The sequence below is a fragment of the Branchiostoma belcheri genome, unplaced genomic scaffold (genome assembly GCF_001625305.1).
Source record: "Branchiostoma belcheri isolate BF01 breed outbred unplaced genomic scaffold, Haploidv18h27 scaffold270, whole genome shotgun sequence".
NCBI classification, from domain to species: Eukaryota; Metazoa; Chordata; class Leptocardii; order Amphioxiformes; family Branchiostomatidae; genus Branchiostoma; species Branchiostoma belcheri.
Window position 1 is genome coordinate 1 of NW_017803877.1, and position 16,220 is coordinate 16,220.

The following is a 16,220-nucleotide window of genomic DNA, read 5'->3' on the forward strand; positions in this document are numbered from 1 at the left end:
TTGTAACACGTTTTTAGAAGAGTCTTCTAACTTCTTCAAACATGTGTTTGAAAACATCTCCTGTTTATGATTGTTGCAACGCAAAAGACGCTAGCATTCTTCATTTCCACTTTGATGCAGACACAGACTGCATTAAGTACGACTGAAAGAACGACAAAGCCCACAACCGTTCTGACAACACAAAGCACAACACATAAATCGACCCTAGTCACCTCACAGTCTAGTACATTATCGACAACGCGACAAACAACCCAAACACCTACAACGGTACTACTACACAACAGAATGAACTGCTCTTAAAAATACAAACCTCTTTTAGTCTGCTTTAGACAATTTCATTATAACTTTTTTTACAAACTGCGCGAGCCCATTAACATGACTTGCAACTGATGTTCTTGTTCACGATCTTAACAACGTTATTGACGTATACGTGCTTCTTTTTCTTAATTCAATGCAGAGGCAAACGACATTGAGTACAAGTTATAAAACGACAATGCCTACAACTGTTATAACTACACCCAAGACAACTGACGAATCCACACTCATGACCACACCGCCGGCTACATTATTGACTACTGACCAATCCACACTAGTGACCACACAGCCAACTACATTATCGACAACGCGACGGACAACCAAACCTACCACTACCGTAACGGTAAAATGGAAAAATAAACGAATTTCATCATCATAACATTTCCCCAAATCAAGCTTTCTTTGCACAAACATCACCTTATTCTTTACTCCATGCAGATGCAGAGTACGTTAAGCACAAGTCATAAAACAACAATGCCCACAACTGTTCTGACTACGCAGAGGACAACCGACGAATCCACACTAGTGACCACACCGCCAGCTACAGTATCGACAACGCTAGGGACAACTCAAGGACCCACTTCGGTAAATCATAAAAACAGACCTGAACTACCTTTGATGAAGAACCCACTCATTTCAAGTTAATTAAGGTCCCTTTACTGTATATGTAACACGTTTTAAGAAGAGTCTTCTAACTACTTCAAACATGTGTTTAGAAAAACATCTCCTGTTTATGATATATTAATTGTGGCAACGCAAAAGACGCTAGCATTCTTCTTTTCCTTTTTGATGCAGACACAGACTACATTAAGTACAACTGAAAGAACGACAAAGCCCACAACCGTTCTGACAACACAAAGCACAACACAAAAAATCCACCCCCTAGTCACCACACAGTACAGTACATTATCGACAATGCGACGAACAACCCAAACACCTACAACGGTACTACTACACAACAGAATGGAACTGCTCTTAAAAATACAAACCTCTTTTAGTCTGCTTTAGACAATTTCATTATAACTTTCTTTACAAACTGCGCGAGCCCATTAACATGACTTGCAACTGATGTTCTTGTTCACGACCTTAACAACGTTATTGACGTATACGTGGTTCTTTTTCTTAATTTAATGCAGAGGCAAACGACATTGAGTACAAGTTATAAAACGACAATGCCTACAACTGTTATAACTACACACAAGACAACTGACGAATCCACACTTATGACCACACCGCCGGCTACAGTATCGACAACGCTAGGGACAACTCAAGGACCCACTTCGGTAAATCACAAAAACAGACTTGAACTGCCTTTGATGAAGAACCCACTCATTTTAAGTTCATTAAAGGTCCCTTTATGTATATGTAACACGTTTTATGAAGAGTCTTCTAACTTCTTTAAACATGTGTTTGAAAAACATCTGTTTATGATTGTGGCAACGCAAAAGACGCTAGCATTCTTCTTTTCCACTTTGATGCAGACACAGACTACATTAAGTACGACTGAAAGAACGACAAAGCCCACGACCGTTCTGACAACACAAAGCACAACACAAAAATCCACCCTAGTCACCTCACAGTCCAATACATTATCGACAACGCGACGAACAACCCAAACACCTACAACGGTACTACTACACAACAGAATGGAACTGCTCTTAAAAATACAAACCTCTTTTTAGTCTGCTTTAGACAATTTCATCATAATTTTCTTTACAAACTGCGCGAGCCCATTAAGCATGACTTGCAACTGATGTTCTTGTTCACGACCTTAACAACGTTATTGACGTATACGTGCTTCTTTTTCTTAATTCAATGCAGAGGCAAACGACATTGAGTACAAGTTATAAAACGACAATGCCTACAACTGTTATAACTACACACAAGACAACTGACGAATCCACACTTATGACCACACCGCCAGCTACAGTATCGACAACGCTAGGGACGACTCAAGGACCCACTTCGGTAAATCACAAAAACAGACTTGAACTGCCTTTGATGAAGAACCCACTCATTTCAAGTTAATTTAAGGTCCCTTTACTGTATATGTAACACGTTTTAAGAAGAGTCTTCTAACTTCTTCAAACGTGTTTGAAAAACACCTCCTGTTTATGATTGTGGCAACGCAAAAGACGCTAGCATTCTTCTTTTCCACTTTGATGCAGACACAGACTACATTAAGTACGACTGAAAGAACGACAAAGCCCACGACCGTTCTGACAACACAAAGCACAACACAAAAATCCACCCTAGTCACCTCACAGTCCAGTACATTATCGACAACGCGACGAACAACCCAAACACCTACAACGGTACTAGTACACAACAGAATGGAACTGCTCTTAAAAATACAAACCTTTTTTAGTCTGCTTTAGACAATTTCATTATAACTTTCTTTATAAACTGCGCGAGCCCATTAACATGACTTGCAACTGATGTTCTTGTTCACGACCTTAACAACGTTATTGACGTATACGTGCTTCTTTTTCTTAATTCAATGCAGAGGCAAACGACATTGACTACAAGTTATAAAACGACAATGCCTACAACTGTTATAACTACACACAAGACAACTGACGAATCCACACTTATGACCACACCGCCAGCTACAGTATCAACAACGCTAGGGACAACTCAAGGACCCACTTCGGTAAATCATAAAAACAGACTTGAACTGCCTTTGATGAAGAACCCACTCATTTTAAGTTAATTTAAGGTCTCTTTACTGTATTTGTAACACGTTTTTAGAAGAGTCTTCTAACTTCTTCAAACATGTGTTTGAAAAACATCTCCTGTTTATGATTGTGGCAACGCAAAAGACGCTAGCATTCTTCTTTTCCACTTTGATGCAGACACAGACTACATTAAGTACGACTGAAAGAACGACAAAGCCCACAACCGTTCTGACAACACAAAGCACAACACATAAATCCACCCTAGTCACCTCACAGTCCAGTACATTATCGACAACGCGACAAACAACCCAAACACCTACAACGGTACTACTACACAACAGAATGAAGCTGCTCTTCAAAATACAAACCTCTTTTTGGTCTGCTTTAGACAATTTCATTATAACTTTCTTTACAAACTGCGCGAGCCCATTAAGCATGACTTGCAACTGATGTTCTTGTTCACGACCTTAACAACGTTATTGACGTATACGTGCTTCTTTTTCTTAATTCAATGCAGAGGCAAACGACATTGAGTACAAGTTATAAAACGACAATGCCTACAACTCTTATAACTACACACAAGACAACTGACGAATCCACACTCATGACCACACCGCCAGCTACATTATTGACAACTGACAAATCCACACTAGTGACCACACAGTCAACTACATTATCGACAACGCGACGGACAACCAAACCTACCACTACCGTAACGGTAAAATGGAAAAATAAACGAATTTCATCATCATAACATTTCCCCAAATCAAGCTTTCTTTGCACAAACATCACCTTATTCTTTACTCCATGCAGATGCAGACTACGTTTAGCACAAGTCATAAAACAACAATGCCCCCAACTGTTCTGACTACGCAGAGGACAACCGACGAATCCACACTAGTGACCACACCGCCAACTACAGTATCGACAACGCTAGGGACAACTCAAGGACCCACTTCGGTAAATCACAAAAACAGACTTGAACTGCCTTTGATGAAGAACCCACTCATTTTAAGTTAATTTAAGGTCCCTTTACTGTATATGTAACACGTTTTTAGAAGAGTCTTCTAACTTCTTCAAAAATGTGTTTGAAAAACATCTCCTGTTTATGATTGTGGCAACGCAAAAGACGCTAGCATTCTTCTTTTCCACTTTGATGCAGACACAGACTACATTAAGTACAACTGAAAGAACGACAAAGCCCACAACCGTTCTGACAACACAAAGCACAACACAAAAATCCACCCTAGTCACCACACAGTACAGTACATTATCGACAACGCGACGAACAACCCAAACACCTACAACGGTACTACTACACAACAGAATGGAACTGCTCTTAAAAATACAAACCTTTTTTAGTCTGCTTTAGACAATTTCATTATAACTTTCTTTACAAACTGCGCGAGCCCATTAACATGACTTGCAACTGATGTTCTTGTTCACGACCTTAACAACGTTATTGACGTATACGTGCTTCTTTTTCTTAATTCAATGCAGAGGCAAACGACATTGAGTACAAGTTATAAAACGACAATGCCTACAACTCTTATAACTACACACAAGACAACTGACGAATCCACACTCATGACCACACCGCCAGCTACATTATTGACAACCGACAAATCCACACTAGTGACCACACAGCTAACTACATTATCGACAACGCGACGGACAACCAAACCTACCACTACCGTAACGGTAAAATGGAAAAATAAACGAATTTCATCATCATAACATTTCCCCAAATCAAGCTTTCTTTGTACAAACATCACCTTATTCTTTACTCCATGCAGATGCAGACTACGTTAAGCACAAGTCATAAAACAACAATGCCCACAACTGTTCTGACTACGCAGAGGACAACCGACGAATCCACACTAGTGACCACACCGCCAACTACAGTATCGACAACGCTAGGGACAACTCAAGGACCCACTTCGGTAAATCACAAAAACAGACTTGAACTGCCTTTGATGAAGAACCCACTCATTTCAAGTTAATTTAAGGTCCCTTTACTATACATGTAACACGTTTTAAGAAGAGTCTTCTAACTTCTTCAAACGTGTGTTTGAAAAACATCTCCTGTTTATGATTGTGGCAACGCAAAAGACGCTAGCATTCTTCTTTTCCACTTTGATGCAGACACAGACTACATTAAGTACGACTGAAAGAACGACAAAGCCCACAACCGTTCTGACAACACAAAGCACAACACATAAATCGACCCTAGTCACCTCACAGTCCAGTACATTATCGACAACGCGACGAACAACCCAAACACCTACAACGGTACTACTACAAGAATGAAGCTGCTCTTCAAAATACAAACCTCTTTTCAGTCTGCTTTAGACAATTTCATTATAACTTTCTTTACAAACTGCGCGAGCCCATTAAGCATGACTTGCAACTGATGTTCTTGTTCACGACCTTAACAACGTTATTGACGTATACGTGGTTCTTTTTCTTAATTCAATGCAGAGGCAAACGACATTGAGTACAAGTTATAAAACGACAATGCCTACAACTCTTATAACTACACACAAGACAACTGACGAATCCATACCCATGACCACACAGCCAACTACATTTTTGACAACCGACAATTCCACACTAGTGACCACACAGCCAATTACATTATCGACAACGCTACGGACAACAAAACCTACCACTACGGTAAAATGGAAAAATAAACGAATTTCATCATCATAACATTTCCCCAAATCAAGATTTCTTTGCACAAAAATCACCTTATTCTTTACTCCATGCAGATGCAGAGCACGTTAAGCACAAGTCATAAAACAACAATGCCCACAACTGTTCTGACTACGCAGAGGACAACTGACGAATCCACACTAGTGACCACACCGCCAACTACAGTATCGACAACGCTAGGGACAACTCAAGGACCCACTTCGGTAAATCACAAAAACAGACTTGAACTGCCTTTGATGAAGAACCCACTCATTTTAAGTTAATTTAAGGTCCCTTTACTGTATATGTAACACGTTTTTAGAAGAGTCTTCTAACTTCTACAAGCATGTGTTTGAGCAACAGCTCCTGTTTACGATTATGGCACCAATAAAGACGCTAGCATTCTTCTTTTCCACTTTGATGCAGACACAGACTACATTAAGTACGACTGAAAGAACGACAAATCCAACAACCGTTCTGACAACACAAAGCACAACACAAAAATCGACCCTAGTCACCACACAGTCCAGTACATTATCGACAACGCCACGAACAACGCAACATCCTACAATGATAATACTACAAAACAGAATGGAATTGCTTTCAAAATACCAAACTCTTTTTAGGCTTTTTGGACTGTTATTTTCGGTCTTTATAATAGTCTTTCAAAAACCTTGTTACATGCTACTTTACTTAAACTTTTGTTTACGATCAAATAACAGTGCATATGGCACATTTGTTTTCTTGATTTACTCAATGCAGAAGCAGAGTACTTTAAGCACAAGTCAACAGCAATACCCACAACATTTCGGGCTACGCAGAGATCATTCGTTTGAAATTATTTTTTCTGCAGATGACAAAAGTGCAGAGGACGACTGACATTGATTTTCCAGATGTCTGTGATCCTAACCCATGTCATAACGGGGGAACCTGCACTGAGAGGGGGAACAGCTACAACTGTAAATGTTTGCCGGGATATGCAGGACGTAACTGCGAAAAAGGTGCGTGGTACACTTTGATGATGCATGTTCATTCTTTCGTGTAGAAATGACATAGCTAGATTTAGTTTTTATAACCCGTAGAACGTAATGATATTTAATAACTTCATACCATGCAGATATCGATTCTTGCTCAGCGAAGCCATGTCACGCCCAGGCCACCTGCAAAGATAATCCCGCTCCTGCCCTTGATGCGACTTGTACCTGCAGGCGTGGATATGCAGGGGATGGTCTTCTCAATGGAAATGGATGTTCAGGTATTCCTTTGCGGCCACGGCCGCCGATTATTTACCAAATACTTAGTATGCAGGTTGTCGTTTGTACAGACATCTTTTTCACTTTTTTTATCATTCAACGTTACCGATCATTAAAAAAAGCCATGACATGCAAGGTCGATGTCCAGATCTCATTTTTCACCCAATTAAACACTGTTGAAGCGAAGAAATGACGCCATGTCATTTCTAATATCAGCAGAGTAATAATGTTTCCCTCTCGTCCGCAGACATCGATGGCTGCTCAGCAAATCCATGCGACGAAAACGCCACCTGTACAGATAATCCTGCTCCTGCCCTTGATGCCACCTGCAGCTGCACAACTGGCTACACAGGAGATGGTTACGGCAATGGAACTGGATGCTCAGGTATTACTTTGAGGGTCACCGACCATTTATCAAATACTTAATATCTAGCTTGTCCTTAGTTCTGATCCTTTTTTCTGCCTTTTTCAACATTCAAAGTTATCGACAAAGAATAATCCATGACATAAAGACTACATGTATACATAATCTCTTGAATTTCTACAATCCTCTTGTCCTAACTAAAACGGGTTGACGAAATGACGAGATGTCTTTTCTAACATCATTAGAGTAATAAATGTTTCCCTCCCGTCTACTATGCAGACACCGATGGCTGCTCACCAAATCCATGCGACAAAAACGCCACATGTATAGATAATCCCGCTCCTGCCCTTGATGCCACCTGCAGCTGCAACACTGGATATACAGGAGATGGTCTGGTTAGTGGAACTGGCTGTTCAGGTATTACTTTAAAAGATATACCTTATCTATCTTTTATTTTATGCTTGGAAGATTTCAGCAACGGTTGGTACACCATCCAAGAATGTACAAAATGTCTGACATTAAAAGCAGACAGTTCATCACTTGTACATATTCCAGATATCTGTGATCCTAACCCATATCAAAACGGAGGAACCTGCGCTAAGAGGGGGGAAAGCTACAACTGCAAATGTTCGTCTGGTTATGCAGGATGTAACTGCGCTGTTCGCGATAATGATCGCATGTTTATTCTTGTGTGTAGAAACGACATAGCCAGATTTCTGTTCTGACCTCCGTAAAGTAATAAATGTTTCCTTATCTTTTACCAAACAGACATCGATGGCTGCTCAGCAAGTCCATGCGACGAAAACGCCATCTGTACAGATAATCCCGCTCCTGCCCTTGATGCTAATTGTAACTGCAGAACTGGATATACAGGAAATGGTTTCGTCCATGGAACTGGATGTTCAGGTATTAATTTGAGGGATTACATTTTGTTCAATGACGATAGTTACTTACTTGCGGTGTTTGGAAGTTAAGTAAAGGTCAGCATCATTAGACACGAATAATAAAGATCAGGATCTCATTTGCATAAAACATGAGGAAATGATGAAATAGACTTCTTTATCAAGATAATACTTTCAAACCGTTGACAATGTTTGCTATTTCTGTAGAAAAGATCATTAACTGATAAAGTGTATTATGTATAGAAGGACCCTTTCCTGCATCATCAATAAGATACCTAAATAATATGTCAGTCATAAAGATTAACATGACTTGGTTAAAATATAAAGTCATGCATTGCAATTAGCTAACTAGGAACTGTACATGTTGGGATTTCATTTCTGGCATCCGTAGAGTGTTTCCCCTCTTTTACCATGCAGATATCGATGCCTGTTTAGCAAATCCATGCGACAAAAACGCTACATGCACAGATAATCCCGCTCCTGCCCTTGGTGCTAATTGCACCTGCAACACTGGATATACAGGAGATGGTCTCGTCAGTGGAACTGGATGTTCAGGTATCATTTTTTACTACAAATTTCGATGCTATCATATACCGACACTGGGTGTAAACGGCTTCTGGCTTGGATAACCAATGTCAATATAGATTCTCAATATTCGTGGTCTTTGATTTTCATTACCACACATAGACATAGACGCCTGCCTGGATGATCCGTGTGACGCGGAGGCCACCTGTACAGATAACCCAGCACCAGCCCTTAATGCCACCTGTACCTGCACAACTGGCTACACAGGAGATGGTTACGTTAATGGAACTGAATGTTCAGGTATTGCTTTATCACCATATTCACACTGGAAGCAAACATTCTAGTTAGTAACACGCTTTGCAAATTAAGTGTTTTTGTTGTTGGCTTTTTTTTTTTAGTTAAGAGTGTTCAACCTTGTTTTATTTTATACATTGTAGACGTCGATGCCTGCTTGGCAAATCCATGTCACGTACAGGCTACCTGTACAGATAATCCTGCTCCTGCCCTTGACGCCACCTGTACCTGCAACACTGGATATACAGGAGATGGTTACGTCAATGGAACTGGATGTTCAGGTATTACTTTGAGGCCACGGTCACCGACCATTTATCAAATACTTAATATCTAGCTTGTCCTTAGTTCTCATCCTTTTTTCTGTCTTTTTCAACAATCAATGTTATCGATAACAGAATAATCCACATAATCTCTTGAATTCCTACAATCCTCTTGTCCTAACTAAAACGGGTTGAAGAAATGACGAGATGTCTTTTCTAACATCGTTAGAGTAATAATGTTTCCCTCCCGTCTACTATGCAGACACCGATGGCTGCTCACCAAATCCATGCGACAAAAACGCCACCTGTACAGATAATCCCGCTCCTGCCCTTGATGCCACCTGCACCTGCAACACTGGCTACGCAGGAGATGGTCTCGTCAGTGGAACTGGATGTTCAGGTACTACTTTTATCTTATCTATCTTTTATTTTATGCTTGGGAGATTTCAGCAACGGTTGGTACACCATCCGAGAATGTACAAAATGCCTAACATTAAAAGCAGGCAGTTCATCACTTGTTCATATTCCAGGTATCTGTGATCCTAACCCATATCAAATCGGGGGAACCTGCACTAAGAGGGGGAAAGCTACAGCTGCAAATGTTCGCCTGGTTATGTAGGATGTAACTGCGCTGTTCGCGATAATTATCGCATGTTTATTCTTCTGTGTAGAAAAAACATAGCCAGATTTCTGTTCTGACCTCCGTAAAGTAGTAAATGTTTCCTTATCTTTTACCAAACAGACATCGATGGCTGCTCACCAAATCCATGCGACGAAAACGCCATCTGTACAGATAATCCCGCTCCTGCCCTTGATGCTAATTGTACCTGCAGAACTGGATATACAGGAGATGGTTTCGTCAATGGAACTGGATGTTTAGGTATTAATTTGAGGGATATCGATTTCATTTTGTTCAATGACAATAGTTTCTTACTTGCGGTGTTTGGAAGTTAAGTAAAGGTCAACATCATTAGACACGAATAATAAAGACCAGGATCTCATTTGCATAAAAGATGAGAAAATGATGAAATAGCCGTCTTTATCAAGATAATACTTCAAACCTTTGACAATGTTTGCTCATTCTGAAGAAAAGATCATTAACTGATAAAGTTTAGTATGTATAGAAGGACGTCCCTTTCCTGCATCACCAATAAGATACCTAAATAATATGTCAGTCATAAAGATTAACATGATTTGGTTAAGATATAAGGTCATATAAGGTCATACTAGGAACTGTACATGTTGGGATTTCATTTCTGGCATCCGTAGAGTGTTTCCCCTCTTTTACCATGCAGATATCGATGCCTGTTTAGCAAATCCATGCGACCAAAACGCCACCTGTACAGATAATCCCGCCCCTGCCCTTGATGCCACCTGCAGCTGCAACACTGGATATACAGGAGATGGTCTCGTCAGTGGAACTGGATGTTCAGGTATCATTTTTTACTACAAATTTCGATGCTATCATATACCGACACTGGGTGTAAACGGCTTCTAGCTTGGATAACCAATGTCAATATAGATTCTCAATATTCTTGGTCTTTGATTTGCATTACCACACATAGACATAGACGCCTGCCTGGATGATCCGTGTGACGCGGAGGCCACCTGTACAGATAACCCAGCACCAGCCCTTAATGCCACCTGTACCTGCACAACTGGCTACACAGGAGATGGTTACGTCAATGGAACTGGATGTTCAGGTATTTTTTTAAGGCCACGGTCACCGATCATTTAAAAATACTTAGTGTGCAGTTTGTTATTTGTACAGATCCTATTTTTTTCTTTTTCAACATTCAATATTACCTATCATTAAAAACCCCATGATATGCAGGCTACCTGTACTCATAATTTCTATTTGTTTTTGCGGTGCAATTCCTACAATCCTCTTGTCCTAACTAAAAAGGGTTAAAGAAATGACGAGATGTCTTTTCTAACATCATTAGAGTAATAATGTTTCCCACTCGTCTACTATGCAGACACCGATGGCTGCTCATCAAATCCATGCGACAAAAACGCCACATGTACAGATAATCCCGCTCCTGCCCTTGATGCCACCTGCAGCTGCAGCACTGGATATACAGGAGATGGTCTCGTCAGTGGAACTGGATGTTCAGGTATTACTTTGAAAGCTGTATTCATCTATCTTTTATTTTACTTTATCTTATTTTATGCTTGGAAGATTTAAGGTTGATACACGTAGTACTACTACATTTTATCTCGTTTTGCACATTGCACAAGAATGTGTCACCATCTGAGAATGTACCAAATGCCTGACATTAAAAGCAGCAAACTCATCACTTGTTCACATTCCAGATATCTGTGATCCTAACCCATGTGAAAACGGGGGAACCTGCACTAAAAGGGGGAACAGCTACAACTGTAAATGTTCGCCGGGGTATGCAGGACGTAATTGCGAAAAAGGTGCGTGGTTTGCCCTGATGATAACATGTTCATTCTCGTGTGTAAAAACGACACAGCTATTTTTATTTTCTGACACCCCTAGAGTAATGATATTTAATAATTTCATACCATACAGACATCGATGCTTGCTCAGCGAAGCCATGTCACGTCCAGGCCACCTGCAAAGATAAGCCCGCTCCTGCTATCGATGCGACTTGTACCTGCAAGAGTGGATATTTAGGGGATGGTCTTGTCAATGGAACTGGGTGTTCAGGTAGACAAGTCAATACTTCCAGGTACTATTTTGTGGGTTTGTGAGTTTCGAGTCCCGACAAAGTAGGTTGACAGCATGAGGGTGGAAAGGAAGATCGACAGGCAACATGACAGGAGTCTGAAATCTCTGTTTCCCTGTCGTTAAAAAAATATTCTATCTACCTGTTTACAGACGAGCTGTCCAATATTTTATTTTGATGTAATATGTAAATTTCATCTATTGGTTTGTACGCTGCAAATATATATGCAAAATGTCTGACATTAAAAGCAGGAAGGCAATCTCTTGTTGATGTGTTTTTCAGATATAAATGAGTGTGAGTCTAATCCATGTCAAAACGGTGGAACCTGCACTGACATGGTAAACGGCTACGATTGTAGATGTACGCAGGAATATGGAGGGCCTAACTGCGACATAGGTGCGTGGTTTATGCTTAGGTCACAATTCAAGAAAGGGGCCCGCTCGGCGCGTGTTCGGCGTGTTTTTTGGCACTACCGAACGGGACCTGGACGGAGACCGGCGGGCTTCCCAACGGCTGCCGGCCTATTTTTGGCCCCGCGCGGTCGCCGAATCGATTTTAACTCAGAGTTAAAAACACTTCGGGCCCCGTTCGGCGAAATACGCCGAAGCCACGCCGTAACCTCACTGCCCGGGACCCGTCGGGCGGCCGAACAGGCACCTGCCTAAGATTATGACGTCACATGTGCTGATCAGTGCATCAGATGGTCAGGAAAAGGGGGTTATAGGGAGCATATATAAACTCCTGCCTCAGACTACGTCGCACAGTTCACCACGTGTGTGTTACATCGTGTACTTGTGTGTGTTACACCTTGTATTTGTGTGTCAGAATGTCGAAGGGCAAGGGAAAACAGCCGGCACGGCTCTCTTGCCAACTTCATAAAACAGATCATAACAGGAATAGAATGTGTCTGACATTATCTCTTGTTACATCATATGCCTTCGTAATAAAATGGAATTAGAAGTTATTGGCATTTATTTTCAGTCCAAATTTCAACAGAAGTAACGATATTCAGTGGTTTTATTGCTCAATAGCAAGGAGCTGCCACGGCACACTTCCTGCCTCACTGCTGAAGTACTTCCTGCGTCACTGTTGAAGTACTTTCGAAAGTAGGCCCTCGGTTACTTTTGCGACGCACCAGTTCTGCCTGCCTCTCTTCTTCAGCTACCAATGCCAGAAGACCTACATGTAGGTTGTCACCAATCTCAATCTCAGACGGGCTTGTAAGTTGTTTGCAGTTTGCACTGAACGCTGCATCGCCAACTTCAGTGTACTCTTTACTTGACGTGTACTCTTTACTTGAAGTGAACGGTTGCAGGCAGTGCAGCACTTATATATGTACCTGCTTAAAACACGAGAGGAGCCCGTCGGGATCCCGCCAGGAACCCGCCAGGGACCTGACAGCTGCCCGGCCGAACTGTAAGAGCCGGTCGGCACCCTACCACACGCCGCACGGGTCAAGACGGGCGACTGACCGGGCACCGGACGGGTCCCTGACAGAAACCGGCCGCAAAAGTTTATGAATATTAATGAGAGCCGCCGGCCGGAGAACAAGCAGGCCCCGACAGGGAGCCGTAAAGGAACATTTAATTGTGACCCTGACAGTACGGCGCACGCTCGGCGTCATGACGCCGGCCGGCGTCTACACCGAGGACATGCCGAACGGGCGCCGTTTCAAATGTGACCTAAGCATTACTTTGTGTTGTTATTTGTATATTTGTATTCCTACATCATCTACTCTTTTGATGATCACATATTCATGTTTGTATTACACGCTTCCATGTCTCGTACCAGCTGCTATGTGTTTGTGTTGAAACTATCTCCAAACATCGATATTTGAATCCGTTCCAATGAAGATCATAATCATACTTTTTTTCTAATTTTCGCCGTAGAGAAAGAACGCTGCATGTCAACACCTGGGAGACCAATGGCCAGGTGTCACGTTAACGGGTACTGCAACGGGCAGCGATGCATCTGTAATGATGGCTACAGAGGGAATGGAACATATTGTTCAAGTATGGCTGTTCCCTTAACTTTTAATTTAACAATTACTTTCTGTTTCAGACATCATGAAAGGATATAGGTAACATTTGGTAATGGCTTGAAACTAACGCCGATGCTATTTGCCAAGTGTATAAATTATGTAAGTTATAACAATTTGTACCACGCGATCGTATTATTACTGGTCAAAAGAACATATATTGGTACATGTATGATACGTTACGTTGTACGTATCTATTGATGACAGTTTGAACACAAATATTTTTCAGAGGTGGTCACGCACCATTTCCAATGCAGGTTCCCGACCATTGTATTCAGAATTGATTTGCTATCAATTACGTCACCCTACTTCATACGTGTGAGGAGGATTGTGTTTAAACCGGTATGTAAGGATTCCTTTGCTTTCATTGCAAGTTAACCCTTGTCCTGCTGGCATTCCTGGCACAATATTTTTCAATAAGTTCATGTCTTAGTTAGATCATAGACCCCACACATTTTTTGCCCTGCAGTGGCATAGTTACTTCCGCATTCATTGAGTTTCGCTGGGGTGTGACACGAGAAATACCCCCAAATCGTACCTATACAAGGTGCTGTGTAGGTGGTTCTGTATGTGCAGAACAACAATTGTTGTGCTCCACAGGACAAGGGTTTTAAGAAAACGGTTTCAATACAAAGTGTACATTTTTGGCGATTCAGTCTCAACAGACTATCTGCGTGCCTCTGGCGTTCTCTTGTGGCTTTGGATCTGGCTTGACAGACCAGCCCTGGGTTTGCAAAGCCTGTTGCAAACGGAACAGAACGTTTACATAAACAATGATTATGATATGAATAACATATCTGAATTAACATGAATGACCACAGAGCACCTTTATAACAAACCTCCAGTCGACTGATGGATGATCATGAATAAATAGATGATGCCAATATAGATAGATGTACAGAAAGATACAGAAACTTTTTTGAAACTTTTTATTGCATGTTCATTCCCCGGGGGGATAAATGCACAGATGTACAGAGTACAATGTACTAGAGAGTACTACAACAATAGTGATATAGAAAGGCTAACATCGGGTCTAAGGTATACAATGCTAAAAAAAGAAATATACATATATAAAGTGATACAGATCTAAGGTCTAATGGCTTCTTCTCTCTTTTTGAAACATTTTGAAATATACTTACATACTTCATTGATGACGTCTATATTCGTACATGATATGATATATTTAAAAGTGTCTTCCTTTGATAATGCTTTACATTTTTTGTCGAACTTAATTGAACTGAACAGTGATTTACGTTTGTTATACAATGTACATCCATAGATGCTGCAGTTAAATAGATAGTTGGATTGAGGACAGAGTGAAGAGGTGGATGCTTTCAAGTTTGGTTCGAGCGGGAGCTAAAATAAGTTGATTGATTGATTGATTGATTGATTGATTGATTGATTGATTGATTGATTGATTGATTGATTGATTGATTGATTGATTGATTGATTGATTGATTGATTGATTGATTGATTGGTTGGTTGGTTGAAGTAAAAATGAAATTATCTTTCAGTTTGATATCGCCATACGCGCACGGAGCCTGTACGTGAAGCATGATCACGACGATGATGGCCATCATGATAATTACGACCTTGGAGTGGAGACGATGCGTGTACTACGATTCCGGTAGGAAGTTCAGTTGTCGTAATATCGGACAAAACCATTCGTCCTTTAGACGAAAAAAGTCAATGGTACCTGTGCTAGAGTCTCTTTCCGTTTTTTTATGTCCGTTTGGGCAACAGTTGTTACACAACCCGATACACCCTTTGTCCATTGTACATCCACGTCATACCGTCTAATAAATTGGTTATAGATTGAATAAAAAAGACTGTTACATGACGAATGACTTAAGGCCAGGCCCCCGAACTGTGTCGGCACTACAGTGTATCGCTAAAAGTTTTTATTTGCTATATCTGGTGATCTATATTATTTGTCACATCAATTTTGCAGTCCTGGAAGTGTATTAACAGTTTACGAGGTGAACCTCACCGAGCACACTATCCCTGAACTAGAGCTGCTTATCAGAAATCAAACGGCGGGCAACATGATCGGAAACCTCTCCATTCAGAGTAACTATACTGTCTTTGGAAAGGAAGGTATGTACCCTTGAGCTTTTATTATGATTTATTAGCTTCTTAGAACTGTTAGTACTGCCAGATAAATTTTAGCAATACCTTCTATATATGTATATGCTGCATGC

At 41.0% G+C, this 16,220-nt stretch overlaps 1 protein-coding gene across 35 annotated transcripts in view; it reads left to right on the forward strand.

The window, feature by feature from the left end:
• Positions 1-125: 125 nt before the first annotated feature.
• LOC109472382 overlaps positions 126-16,220 on the forward strand; it is a 31,921-nt gene continuing 15,826 nt past the window's right edge. The window contains exons 1-35 of one of the 35 annotated variants that reach the window (XM_019772124.1): positions 126-267; positions 754-900; positions 1,452-1,598; positions 2,137-2,283; positions 2,484-2,630; positions 2,822-2,968; positions 3,511-3,711; positions 3,807-3,953; positions 4,156-4,302; positions 4,494-4,694; positions 4,790-4,936; positions 5,139-5,285; positions 5,475-5,669; positions 5,765-5,911; positions 6,114-6,260; positions 6,541-6,688; positions 6,805-6,942; positions 7,188-7,325; positions 7,584-7,721; positions 8,073-8,210; positions 8,624-8,761; positions 8,894-9,031; positions 9,169-9,306; positions 9,548-9,685; positions 10,028-10,165; positions 10,581-10,718; positions 10,851-10,988; positions 11,265-11,402; positions 11,602-11,709; positions 11,825-11,962; positions 12,264-12,377; positions 13,871-13,993; positions 14,249-14,361; positions 15,534-15,646; positions 15,971-16,116. In XM_019772124.1, coding sequence (XP_019627683.1) covers positions 754-900; positions 1,452-1,598; positions 2,137-2,283; positions 2,484-2,630; positions 2,822-2,968; positions 3,511-3,711; positions 3,807-3,953; positions 4,156-4,302; positions 4,494-4,694; positions 4,790-4,936; positions 5,139-5,285; positions 5,475-5,669; positions 5,765-5,911; positions 6,114-6,260; positions 6,541-6,688; positions 6,805-6,942; positions 7,188-7,325; positions 7,584-7,721; positions 8,073-8,210; positions 8,624-8,761; positions 8,894-9,031; positions 9,169-9,306; positions 9,548-9,685; positions 10,028-10,165; positions 10,581-10,718; positions 10,851-10,988; positions 11,265-11,402; positions 11,602-11,709; positions 11,825-11,962; positions 12,264-12,377; positions 13,871-13,993; positions 14,249-14,361; positions 15,534-15,646; positions 15,971-16,116 — 4,873 coding nt within the window. In that variant the 5' untranslated portion in view covers positions 126-267. Of the gene's footprint in view, positions 268-457; positions 659-753; positions 901-1,238; positions 1,261-1,451; positions 1,599-1,906; positions 1,944-2,136; positions 2,284-2,483; positions 2,631-2,821; positions 2,969-3,302; positions 3,318-3,510; positions 3,712-3,806; positions 3,954-4,155; positions 4,303-4,493; positions 4,695-4,789; positions 4,937-5,138; positions 5,286-5,474; positions 5,670-5,764; positions 5,912-6,113; positions 6,261-6,540; positions 6,689-6,804; positions 6,943-7,187; positions 7,326-7,583; positions 7,722-8,072; positions 8,211-8,623; positions 8,762-8,893; positions 9,032-9,168; positions 9,307-9,547; positions 9,686-10,027; positions 10,166-10,580; positions 10,719-10,850; positions 10,989-11,264; positions 11,403-11,601; positions 11,710-11,824; positions 11,963-12,263; positions 12,378-13,870; positions 13,994-14,248; positions 14,362-15,533; positions 15,647-15,970; positions 16,117-16,220 lie in introns of those variants that run through there. The other 34 variants (XM_019772123.1, XM_019772115.1, XM_019772116.1 and 31 more) reach the window with 34 other exon arrangements.